Raw genomic sequence first — 20,481 nt, 5'->3', positions numbered from 1 at the left:
GTGCCATCTGGTACCCAAAAAATGTATTGTTGGAGAAATGACTAGCCCCGTGCAGAAATCCTGTATTGACTTTACTCAAAACAGATTAATCAGCAGTTATTTGCCTTATTAAATCTCAAGACTACTTTTTTCTTTAAGAAACTAGCAGCTCTGAAACCGACCTGAAGATGTTTTAGGATCACCATTGTTCTACTCTCAGTTTTCGCACCATTGTTGCCAGCATTATAAACAGCAGAAACTGACTGTTGGTGCCTGATTTGATTGAGAGTTTCAGAATGTCACAAGGTGATGAGATTCACTATCCTGTATTTCAAATTAAATTCTTGGGTTCAAAATGGCATTATGCACAGGTTGTGTGTATGTATTACCCTTAATTACATTTTCATTAAATACTGAAGAAAAAAATTATAATCAAAATCATTCCCTTCTCCTGTCCCAGTAACATTCCAAAAATATGTTTGCTGCTCCCAACAAAAGTTTTAAGATTAAAATCAGTTTTTGAGCATTCTGTTTCTGCAGGCCAATTTGATGCATGTGTTATTGCTGCTCTCTTGGACACAGCTATCCTCTGCTGACTAAAGTAGGAAAAAGGGCCCAGCAGCCAATTAAATGACAATCCATATGGTCAGTCAAGATCTGCATACAGCAGATTCTCAGCTGCTGGACTGTGACTACAAGTCTTACCAAAAATATATGTAGTTTTTCACTTTACATAAACAGTATAGTTTTTAGAAGTTACAACTCTCAACCTGAATTGCTGCGGGATTACCAAATGTAAACCAAGAGAAACAGAAACTTCTATCATTGAGTTGCAGAGCCCCACCTGATAGCCAAAGAGTCCAGGTGAGAGAGACACGTTGTGAGCTACAGATACATGATAGAAGCAGGAGGAGATAAGGTCCAAAGGTTGCATACTAATTGTATATATTACTTTATATATACACACACTCCTGCAAGTTCAAAGCTTGACTACATTCCCCATATCTTGATAAGGGCAGAACATATTTTTAGCCTTGCTGTCCTCAGTCAGAACTGTACAATCTCCCCCCATAGTGTTGTACTTTAATAAGTCATTAACAGCCTGCGTGAGAAGGTTGCATAATACTGATGCATATTTTAATGAATCTCATTACCATAAAACTGTAATATACCAGCCAAATTTATGAGGCCAGAAATGCATTTTTACTGTTTAGACAAATATACTTCAATCATTTTGCACAAATCAGTTAACCTCCAGGCTGCCTGTCGACAATTTACCAAACTGCTTTGAATTTACATTGCAGAACTTCAGGAAGCGGTTGTGCCTCATTTATATCAGATGATGGTTTCTATAGCATTAGGTCAGATCTACATTTGAACAACTAAGTATACACATTTTTGTACAAGTGCACTTGTTGTAAAGTCACTCTTTATTGCTTTTTACTGGGGCTGCTAACTTCCCCAGTGACCAAGGACAGCTCATACAGGCCTGTAGGATCAAAACAATGTCAGTGGCCCCTGAGTGCGTGAACACTTAAGCCACTTACACCATTAAAGCCAAAACCACGGCTGGCAATGGCAAGTGTTTATGTCATCAGAAATGTGGGTCAGCACAATCTCTTTTTATGGAACGCACTGCTGTTGATGGCAAGGTATATGTGCATAAAATAGGCACATGAATTTTCAGTAAAAGTCACTGTTTTCAGTACATTTGTGGCTTGCTCACTGAAGCAAATATTGTGCAGGGAAATAAAATGGTTGAGGTGGACAGAGGCAAAAAAATCTGAAGGAAAAATGTACAAGCCAGGCAATTTTAGTTTTGAAGTAAATCAGTTGTTTTTTTCACAACTGTTTTTGCAAACAGCCTTGACTTTTCTGTCAAAACTCAAATGTATAAAAAGACTCAGTAAATGTTTGAGTTTTTGAACAAAAATGAAGTCCAAAAGTTCAAGTTATTTATAGCTATATAAAACACGAATGTTGCTAATTATAAATAATTAGAAAAAGATACTTACTTCTGTTTTACCAGTTTCTCCAATTCTGGGAGCTGTTCCTTCAGAGCAGAAATCATCCGTGAGTCATCCGACACGGACACATAGAACTCCTACGAAATCACAGAAATACTGCTATAAACGTAGATCAAAGTGTTAAACCTATGACTTTGTATGTGGATATATGTGGTAATTTTCGATATGCATTGTGGATAGTGAAGAGAAAATAGATTTCAATTCCATTCTGATGATAGCAAAAGACATTTATAACACTACCCTTGAATGATTTGAAGTGGTTATTGCAATGTCATTGTTCCACAATTTGATGGCAGTGTTATGTATTAAAATGCATTAGTCACCAATAAGGCTGCCTATTAACATTAATCAATCTCTTCTTCCATCAAATTGAAGGACTAATGAACAACAAATCATGTTGAAAATTATCCTAACACACTGTTGTCATTTTTTATATTTTATGGGAAGGTGGTTGCATTTTCTGCTTAAGTAACAGCATAAATTGAGTTTGAAATTATTATTACAAAGATTTTAGACATTGTATGCTCTGGAAAATGTTTCATTTTAACTATTTGTCTACTTTCATTTCAAGCAGATGAAAGAACATCTGACTTTAATCCAAAGAATGCTCCTTTCACTACTTCTTTTCCCCCCTACAAAATAAAGCATATTACAAAAATGATGGATGTACACCTGTCAATATTCTCAGTATTGTTGTAAAATGAGAATTGGTGATACTGCTTAAACATTGTTGACAAGGTGAGTACATGTAAAATAATCTATGTCCAATTTTACTTATGTACAAGCCATTATATTCCCTGTATTACAGAGTAAAATAAATATCACTGTTCATCAAATGACATGGTAGAATGTCATTCATCAAATCACATGACTTAGGTTGGGGTCTAGTATTTGTTGCTGTCTGCCATAACACTACTTGCTGACAAATGATAAAAAATGATCATATATTACATAGAACACCATATATTAGTACATGTTCCAAAATGACGAATCTCTGATACGTTATTGTTTTGAAATACACTGTAGATTTCACATTTGCCAATGTATAACAGGTCTACAACCTTGCTTTTCAAGAAGTGAAAGTTACAGCTTGTAACCAGAGTAAGGTTTGTTCCACAGCTGACACACGTGCACCATCTAGTGTTTAGCTTGTTAGTTTTTCTTATGATGTGGAGATGCCGGTGATGGACTGGGGTGGACAAATGTAAGGAATCTTACAACACCAGGTTATAGTCCAACTGTTTTATTTGAAAATCACAAGCTTTCGGAGATTATCCCCTTCGTCAGATGAATGAGTGAAAAGGTTCTCAAATCGCATATCTTATACTATGTTGGGACAGCATCACACCAATCAAAAGGTGTCGTTGTTATTCAAACAGGCCAGTCACGGAGAACAGCACGTCCCAGTACACTGGATATACATTGTGTCGGTTACACAGGCAGGCAGAAAGAAACTCAAAATGGCAGAGAGAGAGAGAGAGAGAGAGAGAGAGAATTTTTAAAAACATATAATTTTTTCCCCCCTTTTTGCTGGTGGGGTTACGTGTAGCGTGACATGAACCCAAGATCCCGGTTGAGGCCGTCCTCATGGGTGCGGAACTTGGCTATCAACTTCTGCTCGACGATTTTGCGTTGTCGTGTGTCTCGAAGGCCGCCTTGGAGAACGCTTACCCGAAGATCGGTGGCTGAATGTCCTTGACTGCTAAAGTGTTCCCCGACTGGGAGGGAACCCTCCTGTCTGGCGATTGTTGCGCGGTGTCCGTTCATCCGTTGTCGCAGTGTCTGCATGGTCTCGCCAATGTACCATGCTCCGGGGCATCCTTTCCTGCAACGTATGAGGTAGACAACGTTGGCCGAGTCACAGGAGTATGAACCATGTACCTGGTGGGTGGTGTCCTCTCGTGTGATGGTGGTATCTGTGTCGATGATCTGGCATGTCTTGCAGAGGTTGCCGTGGCAGGGTTGTGTGGTGTCGTGGATGCTGTTCTCCTGAAAACTGGGTAACTTGCTGCGAACGATGGTCTGTTTGAGGTTGGGTGGCTGTTTAAAGGCGAGCAGTGGAGGCGTGGGGATGGCCTTAGCGAGGTGTTCGTCGTCATCGATGACATGTTGAAGGCTGCGGAGAACATGGTGTAGTTTCTCCGCTCCAGGGAAGTACTGGACGACGAAGGGTACTCTGTTGGTTGCTTCCCGTGTTTGTCTTCTGAGGAGGTCTATGCGATTCTTCGCTGTGGCCCGTCGGAACTGTCGATCGACAAGTCGAGCGTCATATCCCGTTCTTACGAGGGCGTCTTTCAGCGTCTGTAGGTGTCCATTGCGTTCCTCCTCGTCTGAGCAGATCCTGTGTATTCGTAGGGCCTGTCTATAGGGGATGGCCTCTTTGACGTGGTTGGGGTGGAAGCTGGAAAAGTGGAGCATCGTGAGGTTGTCCATGGGCTTGCGGTAGAGTGAGGTGCTGAGGTGCCCATCTTTGATGGAGATTCGTGCGTCCAAGAAAGAAACCGATTCTGAGGAGTAGTCCATGGTGAGTTTGATGGTGGGATGGAACTTGTTGATGTTATCGTGTAGTCTCTTCAGTGATTCTTCGCCGTGGGTCCATAGGAAGAAAATGTCGTCGATGTATCTGGTGCATAGCGTTGGTTGGAGGTCCTGTGCAGTGAAGAAGTCGTGCTCGAACTTGTGCATGAAAATGTTGGCGTATTGGGGTGCGAATTTGGTCCCCATGGCTGTTCCGTGTGTTTGGGTAAAGAACTGGTTATCGAAGGTGAAGACATTGTGATCCAGGATGAAGCGGATGAGTTGTAGGATGGCGTCTGGAGATTGGCTGTTGTTGGTGTTGAGTACTGAGGCTGTTGCAGAGATGCCGTCATCGTGGGGGATACTGGTGTAGAGTGCCGAGACGTCCATCGTGGTGAGAAGTGTTCCTGGTTCAACTGGTCTGTGGGTGCTGAGTTTTTGTAGGAAGTCTGTAGTGTCGCGACAGAAGCTGGGGGTTCCCTGTATGATGGGTTTCAGGATGCCCTCGACGTATCCAGAGAGGTTCTCACACAGGGTTCCGTTGCCTGATACGATAGGACGTCCAGGTGTGTTGGCTTTGTGTATCTTTGGGAGGCAGTAGAAGTCTCCCACGCGGGGAGTACGTGGGATGAGAGTGCGTAGGATGCTTTGAAGGTCTGGATCGAAGGTCTTGATCAGTTTGTTGAGCTGGTGGGTGTGTTCTTTGGTCGGATCTGCGGGTAACTGTCTGTAGTGTTCCTGGTTGTCCAGTTGTCGGTATGCTTCTTTGCAATAGTCCGTTCTGTTCTGTATGACAATGGCTCCTCCTTTGTCCGCTGGTTTGATGACGATGTTTCGGTTGGTCTTGAGAGCATTGATGGCGTTGCGTTGTGCTCGGGTGACATTCTGGACTGTCTTCTGAGTGCGCCTGATGAATCTGGCATTGACGCATTTCCTGACAGCTTGGGCATACATGTCAAGCTGAGGGTAGCGACCCTCCGGAGGAGTCCAGTTTGACTCTTTCCTCTTCGGTTGCTGTACCGTGGATCCCTCTGTCTGCTGTTCTGGATCATTGATTGTCTCATTGGGTTCGCTGTTGAAATCTTGGGGTTTGTGGTAGAATACCCGGAGCCTCATTCTCCTGATGAATTCCTCTGTGTCCGCCGCGAGACCGATGCGGTCCATTTTGGTGGTGGGGCAGAAATTGAGCCCTCGGCTGAGAACCTCGATTTCGTCTGGTTGAAGGGTGTGGTCGGACAAATTGATGATAGACTTCCCTGTGGTTGTAACCGTGGTACCGGGGGAGGCTTGGTTGATGCTGGTGGTGATGCCGAGTTTCTCAAGCTTCCTGCTCTTGGTTTTCATGTAGGCAGTGTAGTTCCGTTGCCTCGTCTGTTTGGCGGTAAGCGTTCTCCAAGGCGGCCTTCGAGACACGACAACGCAAAATCGTCGAGCAGAAGTTGATAGCCAAGTTCCGCACCCATGAGGACGGCCTCAACCGGGATCTTGGGTTCATGGTACATTGGCGAGACCATGCAGACGCTGCGACAACGGATGAACAGACACCGCGCAACAATCGCCAAACAGGAGGGTTCTCCCTGTCGGGGAACACTTCAGCAGTCATGGACATTCAGCCACCGACCTTCGGGTAAACATACTCCAAGGCGGCCTTCGAGACACACGACAACGCAAAATCGTCGAGCAGAAATTAATAGCCAAGTTCCGCACCCATGAGGATGGCCTCAACCGGGATCTTGGGTTCATGTCACACTACACGTAACCCCACCAGCGAACAAATGTTATCTGTTTTTAATATAACGGGTCATTGACTGTCTTCGTTCTGTCTCTCTTTTTTTTTTCCTTTTTTTTCGGGGGGTTGTATATTCAGTGGCCTTTTAGATGACACCTTTCTGTCTGCTCACTATGATTGCCTTGGCAACGGGCAGTAATCACCAGGCTTTGTTATGTGATCTTAAAATGCGAAGGATTCGAAATTGTCACTTCCATACCGCCTGAGGAAGGGGAAAGCCCCCAAAAGCTTGTGGGATTAAAAATAAAATCGTTGGACTATAACTTGGTGTTGTAAAATTGTTTACAATAGTTTTTCTTAAGCAGTGTTCTCATTCCCTGTGATTTTTCAAAAGGCTATGGCTAACCAGATTCTTTAAAAATCAGTTGGCTATATTTTTACCCTTCTTCTCACTAAAAACAGACATACGTACAACTTCTGAGATTAACCTGTAAAGCAAATGCAAATCAAACAAAAATTACAGTTTCAAGATATTACAGTTTCCTATTAGTTTAACTATGTATGTGCTAGATGGCTAACCCATTATAGGATTGCAGGTTTCACACACACACTTTACCAATCGTAGAACTCAGAGTTTATAGGCAGAGAAGAAGAAAAAAAGAGAAAAGGACATTAAAAGTGTGAAACAAAGATATTTCTAGAATGTTTTGGAATTTAAACTTTGCTCATGTTGGGCGTAAGGACAGGAGAGTAGCTATGGCCGTTTCCTTAGCTTCTTGATGCCAGCTGTTAGGAAGCGCTGAAGTTGCCAATTACATTTTCTAATAAAGACAAGGAAAAAAAGTAGCTAAATGGTTCTAAGGCAAAAAAGTGAGATTCTTGTATGTATACTGGTTTTCTGGGCTTTTCTTTAATATACAACTTCAGCTGCACTCCTTTACAATTATATCTCAAAGACAACTCAAAACAAGGTCCTTAGTTATTTAGTTTAAAGATAACCTAAATCAAATTAGTTTCTATAAACATCAGTTGGACTAGTTATTGCACAAGAGTACAAATTGCAGATAGAGGGAACTATTGGCTGTAGGGGTCGAAGGAGGAGCATCTGCTGTTAATGGCTTGGAACCATAAAGTGGTGGCTGCTGTACCGGCATCTCCACATCGTACCTGTAAAGAGTTGCTATTGTAGATATAACAGCATTGCATCTCTTACGAATAACCTGGGGGAAGAGAGCCATTATAGCTTTTGTGTGGTGTAGGACCTGGTGTTTGCAAAGTAAAGATCTACAAGAATGATTGAATCAGGAATACTATGTCAAGTGTAACACTTAAGATTGTACTGACCGTCTTGCATTGCATCTGTGACCTAAACCATCCTTTGCTGGGAGAACAACTTCTCTACCAATGCTATTCTGAAATTAGTCACTAGAAGGAAGGCAATAATTGCCTGAGGTGCTTCTCCCTTTGATTTTTCCTGCTTTCCTGTGTGGAAGCACTTGATTCCTCTCCCTTGTGCATCATACAGACTCATTCTTCCATTTGTGACATCAAGATATTTGACACATAAGTGACCTTGTAAAAAGGGATTCATATCTTCCCTTAAGAAGATTCAACATAAGGTCTGAAGTGAGATTTTTCCTCTTTTCTAAAGGATATGTGGTATTCACGCAGTTTTGTTTTATTAACGTGCACTGTAAATGCAGTCATTTTAAATACAAAAGAGGGAACGGTGACCTCCACAGAAATGTTGAGTGAGGAGTTGGGGGAAAAATGGCAGTTAGTTCACTCATTCTCTATCTGTAATAGATTTAAAAAACTATAATTATGAGTACTTTATTAATGTCACTGTATTCCTTCAGTTCTTAAGAAACCATCAATGGAAAGGAAAATTGGGTGGTTTCTATTGCAGGTGCCCAATCAGCAACTCCGGTTTTACACTATGCCAGTAAGTTGAAAATTACCCCATGATCTCTTCAGCATGCTGGACAGAAATAGAGATAGGAAACATGCTTTCCATATAATTTGACATTGTTTCTACAATCTATCGAAATACTAGAAATAAAATTATGAAAGTTGTTATTAATGTTATTATGAAACTCCTAATATGTGAATAACCTGATACAAAATGTTATTTATCAGAAATTGAATGCAGTGCTATGATGATATAAATGTTGTAGCTGCATTTATCTCAGGTTTCATCACTCACTTCTAGAAACGCTACAGCAGTTTCTTCCTGCTGTAAGAGATCTGCATATACATTTGTCCAGTGTAGGACAAGGCGGATGACCCGTCTCTTGTTATTGAGAGCATAGTCCATTTTCTCCTGCTCTGTGCCTTGCGATGCTTCTGCATGGTAAGTGCGCATGTGTTAAGGAAATTCACATCATCTATAAAAGATGTTCGTAAAACCATCAACTTGGCCCCTGGCTCAAAATCAGATGGATCTGAACTTTTCTCTGGAGAACTATCATTGCTATTTTAAAAGGCTTTTAAAAGAACACGAGATAATTTGAATTCTGCACTTTATAAACACAAATGTGTCTTACTTATTTGCCTCTCTTTCTAGAAAACAAAACAAAGCAAACAATAATCAGCCTTATGTCAAGATGACTTGAGTACACAGGTGAATAGATATTCATAAATGAAAAATAATGTCTGTGCAGGCCTGGTAGGTACAATACCAGAGTATTGTATTCTTGATTGTAGGACAAGACTTTGAATCGCAGTGTCAAATGACATTTGCATTTAACCTTCCCCTGTAATATATTCCTCCAGGTTTAACCAGGTCACCAATCGGCAGGAAGAAAATCCATTTCTGATTTCAAATAGATAATACAGAAAACAGGTTCAAGAGACTTGAGCTGCTAAATGGTTCCTGTATAGAATGGGTTAACACTTGCATTGAAGTCTATTTTTGGTGCTGCAATTATGCTGAGAGCTTGTACATAATTGTCAGAATCAAAGGCTCATACAGATATTTTGTGCACAGCACTCACCTGTAATTCTTATTCTTTTCTGCAAATTTAATGTCTCAATCAAGCATTTGAGTAATAACTATGACTGTCATCAATATATATTTTTAAAAATCCTGCAAAGTACTCTATTTTGAACAATTACTGTTATAATCCATGGGAAGAGTACCTGAAGAATTAGAATACATTTTGAAAGAACACAAAAAAAGGATATTGAGCCATTAAGGCTAGGAAAAGCTGGCTGTTTTGCATAAAAATGCAGTGCATCAGAACAAAGTCATCAAGGAATGGATCTGTCAAAAAAACTGAAAACCAAAAATGAAAGAAAGTTTTCATTACCAATCTTCTTTTGAAAATAAGTGAAATCATGGAACCCTATCTGGAAAACAACTCCACTCATCCTGAAAATTTAATTTATTAAAATAATTTAGCAGCATTGAGGATACACTCTTTGATTCTATAGTATGTTGTGAGACCTTCTGTACCTCCGTTTTAAATTCTCATCTCTTGCCCTGCGAAAATTGTCTATATCATGGTTCTTGCACAAGGAGTCAATTCTGATCAGTGCACAGCTGCACAGCAGATCTACATGTGATTCAATTAACACGTTAGAATTGTGTATCAAAACTGTAAACTTTCACAAAAATTCAATTCCATGCAGGTGTGAACAGATTGGAATCAGGCCCTTGGATTTTAAGCAGCTAGGGAGCAAAATTGAGCTGATTTATATGAATAACCTCAGCACTTATTAAATCAATCTGTCTGGCATTGACCCTCTGGAATGCTGTGGTACATGGTCACTGGGGAAGACAAAAATTAAATTGGTTTTAAATATCATGTATTAACCTCTGAAAAATACAGTCAAGGAGGAATTTTAACTCTCCCCGATTGGTGGGGAAAGGAGCAGGGGAGCAGTTAAAGTGGAACAGACCCATTTCCCACTCTGTTCCCAACGATTCCCCAGTTTAACATCACTAGTTTTAGTGGCAGACTGGTGGGACCCTCATTAATAAATGCAAATTGGAATCCTATGATGTACATGGGACCCTGATATATATAACAACTTGCATTTATATAGCACCTTCAACATACTAAAACATCCCAAGGTGCTTGACAGGAGTGCAATCAGACAAAAATTGATACCATGCCAAAGAAGGAGACATTAGGAAAGATGACCTACAACCTTCTGCCTCATAAGCAAGACTACTACCAACTGAGCTAAACTGATGCTAATGCACAGAGCATCCACAGTACTTAAGTTAGATATGTGGAACATATCATTCAAACAAAAAATAATCTATTACCTTGATGAAAGATCTAAATTAATAAATGAAAAGAATGAGAATTCAGACAGAAAGAAAAAAATGATAGTTTTAGTGTTTTGTTTAAAACAGACACAGCAATTTCCATACAACAATGGACTTTAACTTATTTAATCATAAAATTTACCTCCACGTAATTATGATATGAAGAAAATCAGAAATCCTAACCATATCCCTACATTAAGGTGGGATTGCAAAGCAGCAACTTGTAAACTGTGAAATGAATATATTCTTTACATTAAAGATCGAACCTGTTGTTTCATTAGCAGGTAAATCAAGGCGTATAGTTTCCAGAAAGTGTTCTAATATTTTTTCAGGAGTTCCTGACATCACAGTGTATCTGGAGAGATGAAAGGATGATTTGATTAATCACAGAAAATATACTTTAAATTACTGTGGACTTTCTAATTAACTTCCCCTTAAAAGGACTAAACAGATTATCAAGATCATTAAAGAAAGGAATCCTTAAAATCAAGATGTTGACTTAGACAGTAATTATCTGAATTTAATCTGTTAGTACAGTATAAAACTGGTTACTACTATAATGACTTCATAAGTAATAGCTAATTCAAAACAATGATTGGAAAATCCTGGTCTAGGTGAAAAGGGCAAGATGTCAAATTCAACATAATAATTTACCATATTTAATCATTTTTGATGGAATGAAATCCTTCTATTACACACTGATTGCAGTTATCCCACTCAAAGGCCACAACCAATGTTATTTTGTGTCCAAATGGTTTGGAGTGGCATGGTAAAAAAAAATTGTTCTTTTTTATTCTACCTTTACTTCACTCTCACTGCAAGGTTCCTCCTCCCTTCCCACGACAAAGGTGAAATTGAGACAGTGATGAATTGAAACTGTTTCTCACACCTCTACAGCATCACACATTGTTGCTTGAACAAGCCATCCCACATTACCCTTATTAGAACCCAAGTGTCAGAAAGTGTAATGGTATGGGAAACCTACTTGTATTGTGTCTGTGCACTTCCCTGATTGGAAGCTCTACTACCCATTGGGACCTTCTCCAAAACCAACACGTCTTGTCCATGTTCTTTAAGTCTCACTGTATTGGCTTCAACATCCTAAAATGCAAAGTGCGGAGGGAGGGGGGGAAGGAAAAAAGAACTGTCAAAATGAAACCCAATTTGTTCAACTAAAAAGTATCTACTCACTGACCGATTTAAATGATCATTTTGGGCCTTTTAGTATTGATCATTTCTGAGTAGCTTGCTACTCTATTACTTAGCATTCACTTCAGACAGAGGCAAAATTCTATACAATTGTCTAATACTGTAATTTGAAGTGCCTTTAACTGCTGCTTTCAGTACAATGCATTTGATTTATTTAAGCTCAATGATAAAGGTGACGCTACAGGTTAGCCTTTAAATGTTTAAATATGTTCTAAACTCTGGTAATTTTTCACTGATGGAAAGCGTTTAAAGGTTTTTAATTCAGCTCACTCCACCCTTCTAAAAGGATTGCTTTGTATTTATCATAGACGATGAGAATTTATAGAGCAGACAATAATGAAAATCTCTGCAGGAATCCTGCTGCAGATAATGATCAGCATGAATCACTCTTCAGAGAGCTGTGGACTTGCCATTTACTTAATGTCACAAACTGCAGCATATTATGTGACTAATACATTAAAGTTATTTCATGCCATCATAGATACAAACGTAGGTGGGAAAGACTCTGGTATGCCACTTTTAATCCCTAAAGTCCCATACCACAGCAAATGATCACTTATGAAGCACAGAAAGTAATTGAATAATTAAGTTCTTGTGTATTAGATTTTACAAGTCAAAAGAGCACTAGAAAAATCAACGTGGCGTTTACCACACTTCAAAAACAATGTTTGCCACAACTCCAGCAAAAATTGTAACAGGCAACACCATAGATGGATACTTTTATGTTTATCTTGTAAGTCATATATTTTAAGTTTGCAAGATTTCTGCATTGTTATAATGGAGTGGCCAATTCAGATTTCTAAATACAATGGAGGTAATTTTCAACTTACTGCTAGAGTGTAAACTCGGCGTTGTGGGTCGGGTGCCCATTTCAGAAACCACTTAATTTTCTTTTCCATTGACATTATAAAAGTGTCATCAATTTTGCTTCTGCTTTTAGTTCAAGTATATTTGGTGTCCACTTTAAACTAATTATGGTGCTAGGGTCTCCACTGACAAATTCTTCTTAAATCTAAATTTTCTGGTATTCACTATATATTTGTAAAACATTGCAGATGCTTTATGTCATAAAGTCATTAACAATTCAGTTATTTGACATCCAGTCCTGTCTGAACATTTTGTTCACTTTTCCAAATAGATATTGAAAGTTCTTTAAAAAAAAATGATTGAACCAATCTCTTCCCAGTGTTGTCAGGACTCCAAACAGCTGTGCTATCCCATTATGCCTTTAATACAGCATTACAATAACCTACATTTTTATTTCAAAAATTTGAGATTTTTAAATTTGAGCAAAACATGAATCCTGTTACTTATACTTAGGGCAAACATCACAACAATTTCTTGTTAGAAGCCATATGCCAAAAGTAAATCACATGGCCCCTTTAAACCAGGATGCATAACATCCAGCAAAAATATTTTAAAAATAAAGTGGGGCATTCCATCCACAATAATTTCAGTACAAAAATTAAGTAACTTCATGGATAAGAATTATTATCTGTACCTTACAGAACAGGTTCTGAAAACAGTGACTATATTTACCAAATACCACATGACACTTTTGGCAGGGGCTTTACAAAAACCAACAACTTTTTTGCCAATAGGATTCTGCATTCCTGCTTGTACCAGAAAGCCACTTACTCGAAGGATTCTGTTAAAATCTTCTTTATCCACCCGTAGAAAATGACAGTTATCTTCACGGAGCACTATGGAGGCTGCTCTTGGAGCATTGTTCACCAGAGCCAACTTCCCAAAATCATCCCCTTCATGTAATGTACAGACTACTCCCTGTAGTATTAAAACAGATTAAAGTCATTCACACCAAACAACTTTTAAAAATTTAGAGTTATTGCCTACAATAAGAATATATTTATTTCCTAAATTCCTTTTAAACTTAATGAAAGGATGCCTTAAATACCCAGTAAAATCTGTGAAAAATATTTGGTCTGTTTGCATTTTAAATACTGCAGGGAATCAAAATTATAAATCTACTACAGTTAATTATATACAAGATGGGCATGATCAAGATTGTATACATCTTTTCAGTTTTAATAGATAAGAAAATTCAGAATATAATAATCACAGAAACAAATTAAGTGACCTTGATGATTGTTAGTACCACTGAATTTTGTTTCAATATTCTTAGAATCATAATTGTGTGGGTCTGTGATTCCGCACACGCTCTATAAAAGTTGATTAGTTGAAAGTCGTACCTTGCCATAGATAACAACATTCACTGAACCCTTGAGGATAATGTACCATGAAGTGCCCTCTTCTCCTTGATTAAACACTGTAAATAAGAAAGCAACAATCATCCTATTTCAGCTGCACAAAACTGAATAAAGAATTTGAATTCTGTAAAGGCAGTTCACTTTTATTATACGGTACTAAAAATTATGTGTAAGTGAAGTACTCTTGCAAGATTGGCTCTCTTTTCTGTTTACAGAAACTCAACTGCGCTGTTCAAATTATGTTAGTAATAAAGTGACAAAGAGTAGGGTACAGTTTCTTCAATTTGAGAATTTTAGATATAAAGTAGATATGATTATAAAGTAGTGTTCCCCATTTTATAATTACATTAGTGAATGTAAGAAAATATAGCTTATAGTATAAGATCTGTGTGGTTTTATTATTCCCGAAGTGAATGTCTTCTCTGCAGTTGTAATTAAAAACAAGACAATAAACTGCAGGAAAATATGCTATACTTATTCCCTCTGCTGATGAATCAGCATATGTCAATGCTTAATCACATATGCACTTATCTCTTCTTCTTGAGGCTACTAATTACATTTTGAAATGTATGTAATATCAATGTTGGATTGATGTCATTCTTCAAACATGTTTACAATAAGATTCGACGACCACACAGTTATATCACATCTCGCAGTCTGATATTCCAGTGAATTCCTTCAATATTTGGTGATCACCTCAGTTATTTTCCTTGTAAGACTTTTTAAACTTAGCCAAGACCAAGTGAAATTTATTTGTACTTTCCTAGCAGAGACAGGTCTAATATTTACTACCTTAAAGCTCTTTGAACCGGTTCTGTACTTACACACTGTCCCCTCTTTGGCATGAGATTCAAATATCAAAACACCAGCAAGTTCTCGCTTCACCTAGAAAAGAACAAAGATAAAAAAAAACTTTTGAAAGGTTTGATAAGAATCCAGCACTGAAAGTCTCAAACTCCAAACAAGCACTAGTTTTATTAAGCTGATTTATTATAACATTAACCACTTCAATAACAAAAAGCTATGATACTTCATAAAAAATAAATTGTACAAATTGACCCATCTTTCTAAAAGTACTTTATTCATAGATCCTCTTAACAAGTTTAAAATATAGACATAAAAAAATAAAACAAATGCGGTTTTATCTGAAGATGACATTACTTGGGACCCTGCTAAATCATAAGTAGCTCTCCTGTGGCTTTGTTTACAGTGAATCAGAGGTTATGATATTGCTATGGGTCGGGGTGGGGGGGAAAGAGAGTACTTAAATATGCTGGGATGTGGCAGAGTTTGGATAGAGGGCTGGCATGTGGGTGTGTAGTAGAGGACAGTGGGAGAACTGTGAGGAATTCAGGGGAACCGGGGCTGGGAGCATTGAAGTTTCATCTATATTATAAAATCGATTTTCATTTTCTTCTAGTTTAATCCTGGAGCAGTAGTCAAGATGTGATTTGGTGGTCGGGGGTGGGCGGACAGAGGGCTGCAAAAGACAAAGCTTCAATAAATGCAATATTCCAGGGGTGTCAAACCACTTGTCCATGGGCTGAATTTGGGCCTCTTCCCAACCTCAAAATGAACTAAGATGCATTCCTGATTAAAACAAATTTACTCTTAAAAACCAGCTTGCAGAAATCAGCAGGGAAAGAAACAGAAAGATAAAGCTGCTGGCTGTCGCAGTGGGAATGGAGCCGGATAACATACACTTCCCACTTCCAGCAGCACTGCTCCTTCTTTCATTCAGAAAATACACAGCCATTGATTCCTAAGGCAGGTCCTGACTGGTGAGGAAAAGCAGCATTGCTGGGAGCAGGAGCTGGTCATTAGCCCTGCTGAGAATGATGGGCCCTTTTCTGTTCGTAGTGCTCACCTCATTTAATGTGACTGCCTGGGAATCGGGGAGAGGGCTGCTGTCAGGCCTAGGTCCACTTGGACCAACTGAAAACAGCCCTTTAGAAGTTCACACAGGGCTGCTAAGACCAAGTACATCTCCATAACAGACTACAGAAAGAAGGAAAGAGAAAGAATGAGAGAGAAAAAAGAGACAGAATGAGAAAGAGAAGACATATACACACACACACACACACACACACCTGAAAGTGCAAAAAACAGATTGGGAGCTGTACGTCGTAAATAGCAACGATTTTCAGGTGGGAGTAGATTATTGGACTGATCTCTATCTCTCTCACACATGATTGAGAGTTGGAGATGGTGTTTAATCACGATTCTACCTGACCCCAAAACAATTTAAATTGAATGTGGCTACTTGCAAGTTGTAACACCCAAGTCCAACTGAGTATCAGTTACAGAGCCATCCTAACTTTTACATTTAAACTCAGATTATGTTACAAAGTACAATATGGAATTAAAGGAAGGAGGCTTACTGTGGTAGAAAGGTGAGACAAGGCTTTAATATGTAACAACTCTTCATATATGATTTCTAAATCATCTACTGTCCTCTGGCCTGGCCTGTGAATTAGACAAAAAGAATACAAAGAGTAAATTCATTCGAAAACACATTGGGGGATATATTGGATAACCCCCAAAACCAGGCGTGAGGGTCGCGATGCCGATTAACCTACACCCGGTCGTTGAGATGCAGGCAGCATGTAACATTTGTACTGCCTGGTGATTTACCCGATTGCTGCGTGCAGCTAAGCCTAGCTGCGATGTTGAGTGGCTACTCACCAGCAGGGGGCCCTGACATCATGAGTGGCTAGCACCACTTAAATGCAGCCTGCACCTTTTATTTGCAAAATATAAAGATACAGGTCTGCACGGAGTCTGAATGGAGATCAGATATTGCACACATAAAACACAGATGCAGGTACTAACCCTATGTTTACAACTGTTGAGTTGTGTTAAAACATTGAATAAAGGTTGCGCACTACTAAATCCCACATCCTCCAATCTGTACGCCAGGCCTCAACAATCTGCCGATCTGAGTTTGTACCTGGCCTGCGAGAGAGCGTGCACCAAGGTTTTCTGCTGACACACTAGAGGCCTTGGTGCAGGAGGTGGACAGAAGGTGGGACGTGTGTCGGTGGGTGTCCTGCAGGATGTTTGGGTGATGTGCCTGTCATGATTGAATAGCTGCCAGTGTGTGTGGCCTGAGACTTGTGAGTGTGTGGCTTGCAACAATGGTAATAGAATCATAGAAGTTTACAACATGGAAACAGGCCCTTCGGCCCAACATGTCCATGTCGCCCAGTTTATACCACTAAGCTGGTCCCAATTGCCTGTACTTGGCCCAATGTGTAAGGGTGAGAGGAAGCGTCTGATTGGAAGAATTGAGTACTGATTGAAAGAGTTTGTTGGTAGGTGGGTGATGGGGGGTGTAGTGTGTGGAGCAGTGCATGCGGCTAGTGGTGCAGTTGGTAGGAGATGCCATGTGACAGAGGAGCTCATTCACATTGACCACTCATGTCAAAGCATTGAACTTCTTCCTGCAATGCATCCATGTTTGTGGTGCTATGCGCCTGGCATTGATTTCATCCCCGATGCCTCCCACTGACTCTTGAGCATATACCTGGAGAGCCTTTTGCCCCCCTGTGGATATAGGATGTCCCTCCTTCTGTCCACCTCCTGCACCAAGGCCTCTAAGTGCAGCAGCAGAGAATCTTGGTGCACACTCTCTCGCAGGCCTGGTACAAACTCAGATCAGATTGGTGAGGTCTGGCATGCAGATTGGAGGTTACGAGACTTAGTAGTGCGCAACCTTTATTCAACGCTTAAACATAACTCAACAGTTGTAAACATAGGGACAGGACCTGCATCTGTTTTACACGTGCGATGTCTGATCTCTATTCATACTCTGTGCGGACCCATATCTTACATTTTGCACATAAGAGGTGCAGGCTGCCTTTAAGAGATACAGGCTGCCTTTAAGAGGTACGAGACACTCATGTGGCATTGGGCCCCTCTGCTGGTGAGAAGTCACTCAACAGTGCAGCTAGGCCTGGCTGCTCACACGGGAAACAGGTAAATGGCCAGGCAGCATGAATCTCACATGCTGGCTGCATCGGAACGACCGGGCATGGGTTAATCGCACACCGCGAACCCCGCGCCCGGATTCAGGAGTTATTGAATTTAATCCACCTAGTATTCAAGTATAGGAGACCTCCGAAACAGGTACAAATGCATTAGCAGCCAGAAGCAAATGATACAGCAACTAACCTGTAACTCCTGCATGATCCCTTTAAATAGTGCTGGTGAGGGATCCTCCATGCTGTTTACGGCCTGTTCAGCTGTGCGAGGTTAAGACAGTGCGTTGGCTGGAGCGTTGAGTTCCAAAATCACATCTGTCCCTTTAAATCAGCATTGCACACTGATCTACTGCATATTCTCCCCACTTTACCTGCTGCCGGCATTCGTTATCTGCATGTGTGCAAATGCCTCTAACCAAGATGGCGTGTGGCGCACGTCATGCCAGAAGTGTGCGCGCATTCTGGGCGCCATTTTGGCTGCGTAGCACCTACAAAATGGGCGCTACACGGCCCAATTTACATCCTATTGGTTAATAACCATTCTTAATCCATATGACAATGGAAACACTTCCCTACTGTTCCTGCTTCAGAGGCAAATTAAAAAGCCATTTAATGCATGAAGTGACTGTCCTTATTCCGCAATCTCAAAACTTAATTTGGTTTAACTTGTTAACGTGCAAGTTTTAAAAAAAAACATAAAAACAGATCAATATGTATTTCATCAGGTGATTTAGTACTATTTACAATAAATATTTTGAATATACCATGCTTTCCAAATTATTAAGACACTGTGTGAATTTGTATGATAACTGCAAAGCTTGTTTGAAAAGTCAAGGCATTAAAGATGGAAAACTGAAAGGGGTTATTGGGCGATATGGATGTATCATTTGATGAGCTGTGAACTTGGCAAAATTAGAGACTTTGTCCCTCCAACATGGATAATGTTGTAAACCAGTGGTGCCTCAAAAGCTTCCCAGATAAACATGATCTGCACTTAACTGTTAAGTACTTTTATGACAAATGCAAGATTTTTCTGATTGAGATAAATGACTATGTTCTGAATCTGAAATAGGAAATCAGGTGATCAAAGCAGCCTTGTGGAACTCTAGCATTGCCACAAAGAGCTTCAAATTCCAACCTACCTATTAAGAATTGGCATAATTTATTTTATTTTACTCACTGTTTTCGTAAAATCATTCTCATATGGGCATCTGGCCCAATCTGAGAAAGTAGAAGCATGGTTTCCTGTAGCTCCTCCTCGCATTCTTTTTTCTCCTCATCTGTGGGTGCAAGGACGTCCTCCTGCTCATCATCCAGGAAACGATAAAACAGGTACTTGTCCTGGAAATGATGTTCTTGGTCCACTAGGATAGCAATGGTTTAAAAAAAGTTAGAACTTAAATCTGGCTCTTAGTCACAGTTATCTATTTTAAAATAATGAATACCAAAACTGAGTACCAAAAGAACTAATTTTTTTTTAAAATCTAATTTTTGGTGCCAGAAGTACCATCACAAAGATCAGTACAGATGAAGGTGGTCATTCAACACATCTAGTTCATCCTAGAAAATAACAGATTCATCACAATAACTAATGTCCACTTGAATGACTAGAAAGTTTTTTTTTGCCTCCACTGATCTACCCTGAAAATTGTTCCAGGTATTAATCACTCTTTGCATGAAATGTTCCATATCAATCTTGAACATGCCTCTTACCAGTTTGTACCCATGTCCCCTTGTCCTGCAGTCATAGTTTAATCATTGTTTAAACATAAAGTAGTGCTCTGGATTAATCTTTTCTATTCCTTTTATTATTGAATGTACCTCTAAAAGGTTCCTTCTCACCAGCTTCCTTTAAAAGCTTAAAAGTCCAAGTTTTTCTAACCTGTCTTCATTACTCAGCTCTTTGACACTGGGATCAGCCTCTTTGACTTCCAGGGTTTGTATGTTTCCTTCATGCTTTAGTGATAACTGAATGCAGCAATAAAGTGCAGCTTGATTAGAGTACTATATGCAGCTTCAGCCTGACACCCTCAGAATTGTACTCTACTGATTTAGTAATATGGCTCAACATTTGCTTTGTTGATTACTGCTCTGCAATGACCAGACATGGTCAGTATTGAGCCTGATACCATTCCCAAATCTGACTCTGCCTCTTCACCTCCTAGTTCAACACCATTCTTTAAATATGTCCCAATTTTTTCTTCTATGTGTAACAGCTTATACTTATCTGCATTGAATTTCATCTGCTATAGTTCTGCCCACTTCCAAATATAGGCCCCAAGAAACCATAGAGCATGATCCCACTGATGACACTGAGGTCATACCCACCAGTGCCCTCAGCACCAATTCTACTGGAGTTTGTAGGATTACTGAGAGGGCACCAAATTTACATGTGGCCAGCAGGCGCCTGCATCACTATGGGTGCATGTCCAGGCTGTTTCACTCATCTGGGCCCCTATCCGGCTGTACATTGTGTGCTAAAGTGCTTGCACACATTTCATGTCAAAGCCTTATTAAATAAGCAAAAATA

At 39.8% G+C, this 20,481-nt stretch overlaps 1 protein-coding gene across 2 annotated transcripts in view; it reads right to left on the bottom strand.

Annotated features, from left to right (window-relative positions):
• rapgef4a (Rap guanine nucleotide exchange factor 4a) overlaps positions 1–20,481 on the bottom strand; it is a 243,012-nt gene that overhangs the window by 46,444 nt on the left and 176,087 nt on the right. For both annotated transcript variants that reach the window (XM_067987555.1, XM_067987554.1), the window contains 10 exons: positions 19,132–19,315; positions 16,350–16,434; positions 14,793–14,853; positions 13,951–14,027; positions 13,379–13,525; positions 11,517–11,632; positions 10,798–10,886; positions 9,439–9,529; positions 8,459–8,609; positions 1,995–2,083 (listed from right to left, as the gene is read on the bottom strand). In XM_067987555.1, coding sequence (XP_067843656.1) covers positions 1,995–2,083; positions 8,459–8,609; positions 9,439–9,529; positions 10,798–10,886; positions 11,517–11,632; positions 13,379–13,525; positions 13,951–14,027; positions 14,793–14,853; positions 16,350–16,434; positions 19,132–19,315 — 1,090 coding nt within the window. The remainder of the gene's footprint in view (positions 1–1,994; positions 2,084–8,458; positions 8,610–9,438; positions 9,530–10,797; positions 10,887–11,516; positions 11,633–13,378; positions 13,526–13,950; positions 14,028–14,792; positions 14,854–16,349; positions 16,435–19,131; positions 19,316–20,481) is intronic.

Source organism: Heptranchias perlo, chromosome 7 (assembly GCF_035084215.1).
Source record: "Heptranchias perlo isolate sHepPer1 chromosome 7, sHepPer1.hap1, whole genome shotgun sequence".
NCBI lineage: Eukaryota > Metazoa > Chordata > Chondrichthyes > Hexanchiformes > Hexanchidae > Heptranchias > Heptranchias perlo.
This window is presented reverse-complemented; position numbering and strand designations above follow the sequence as displayed.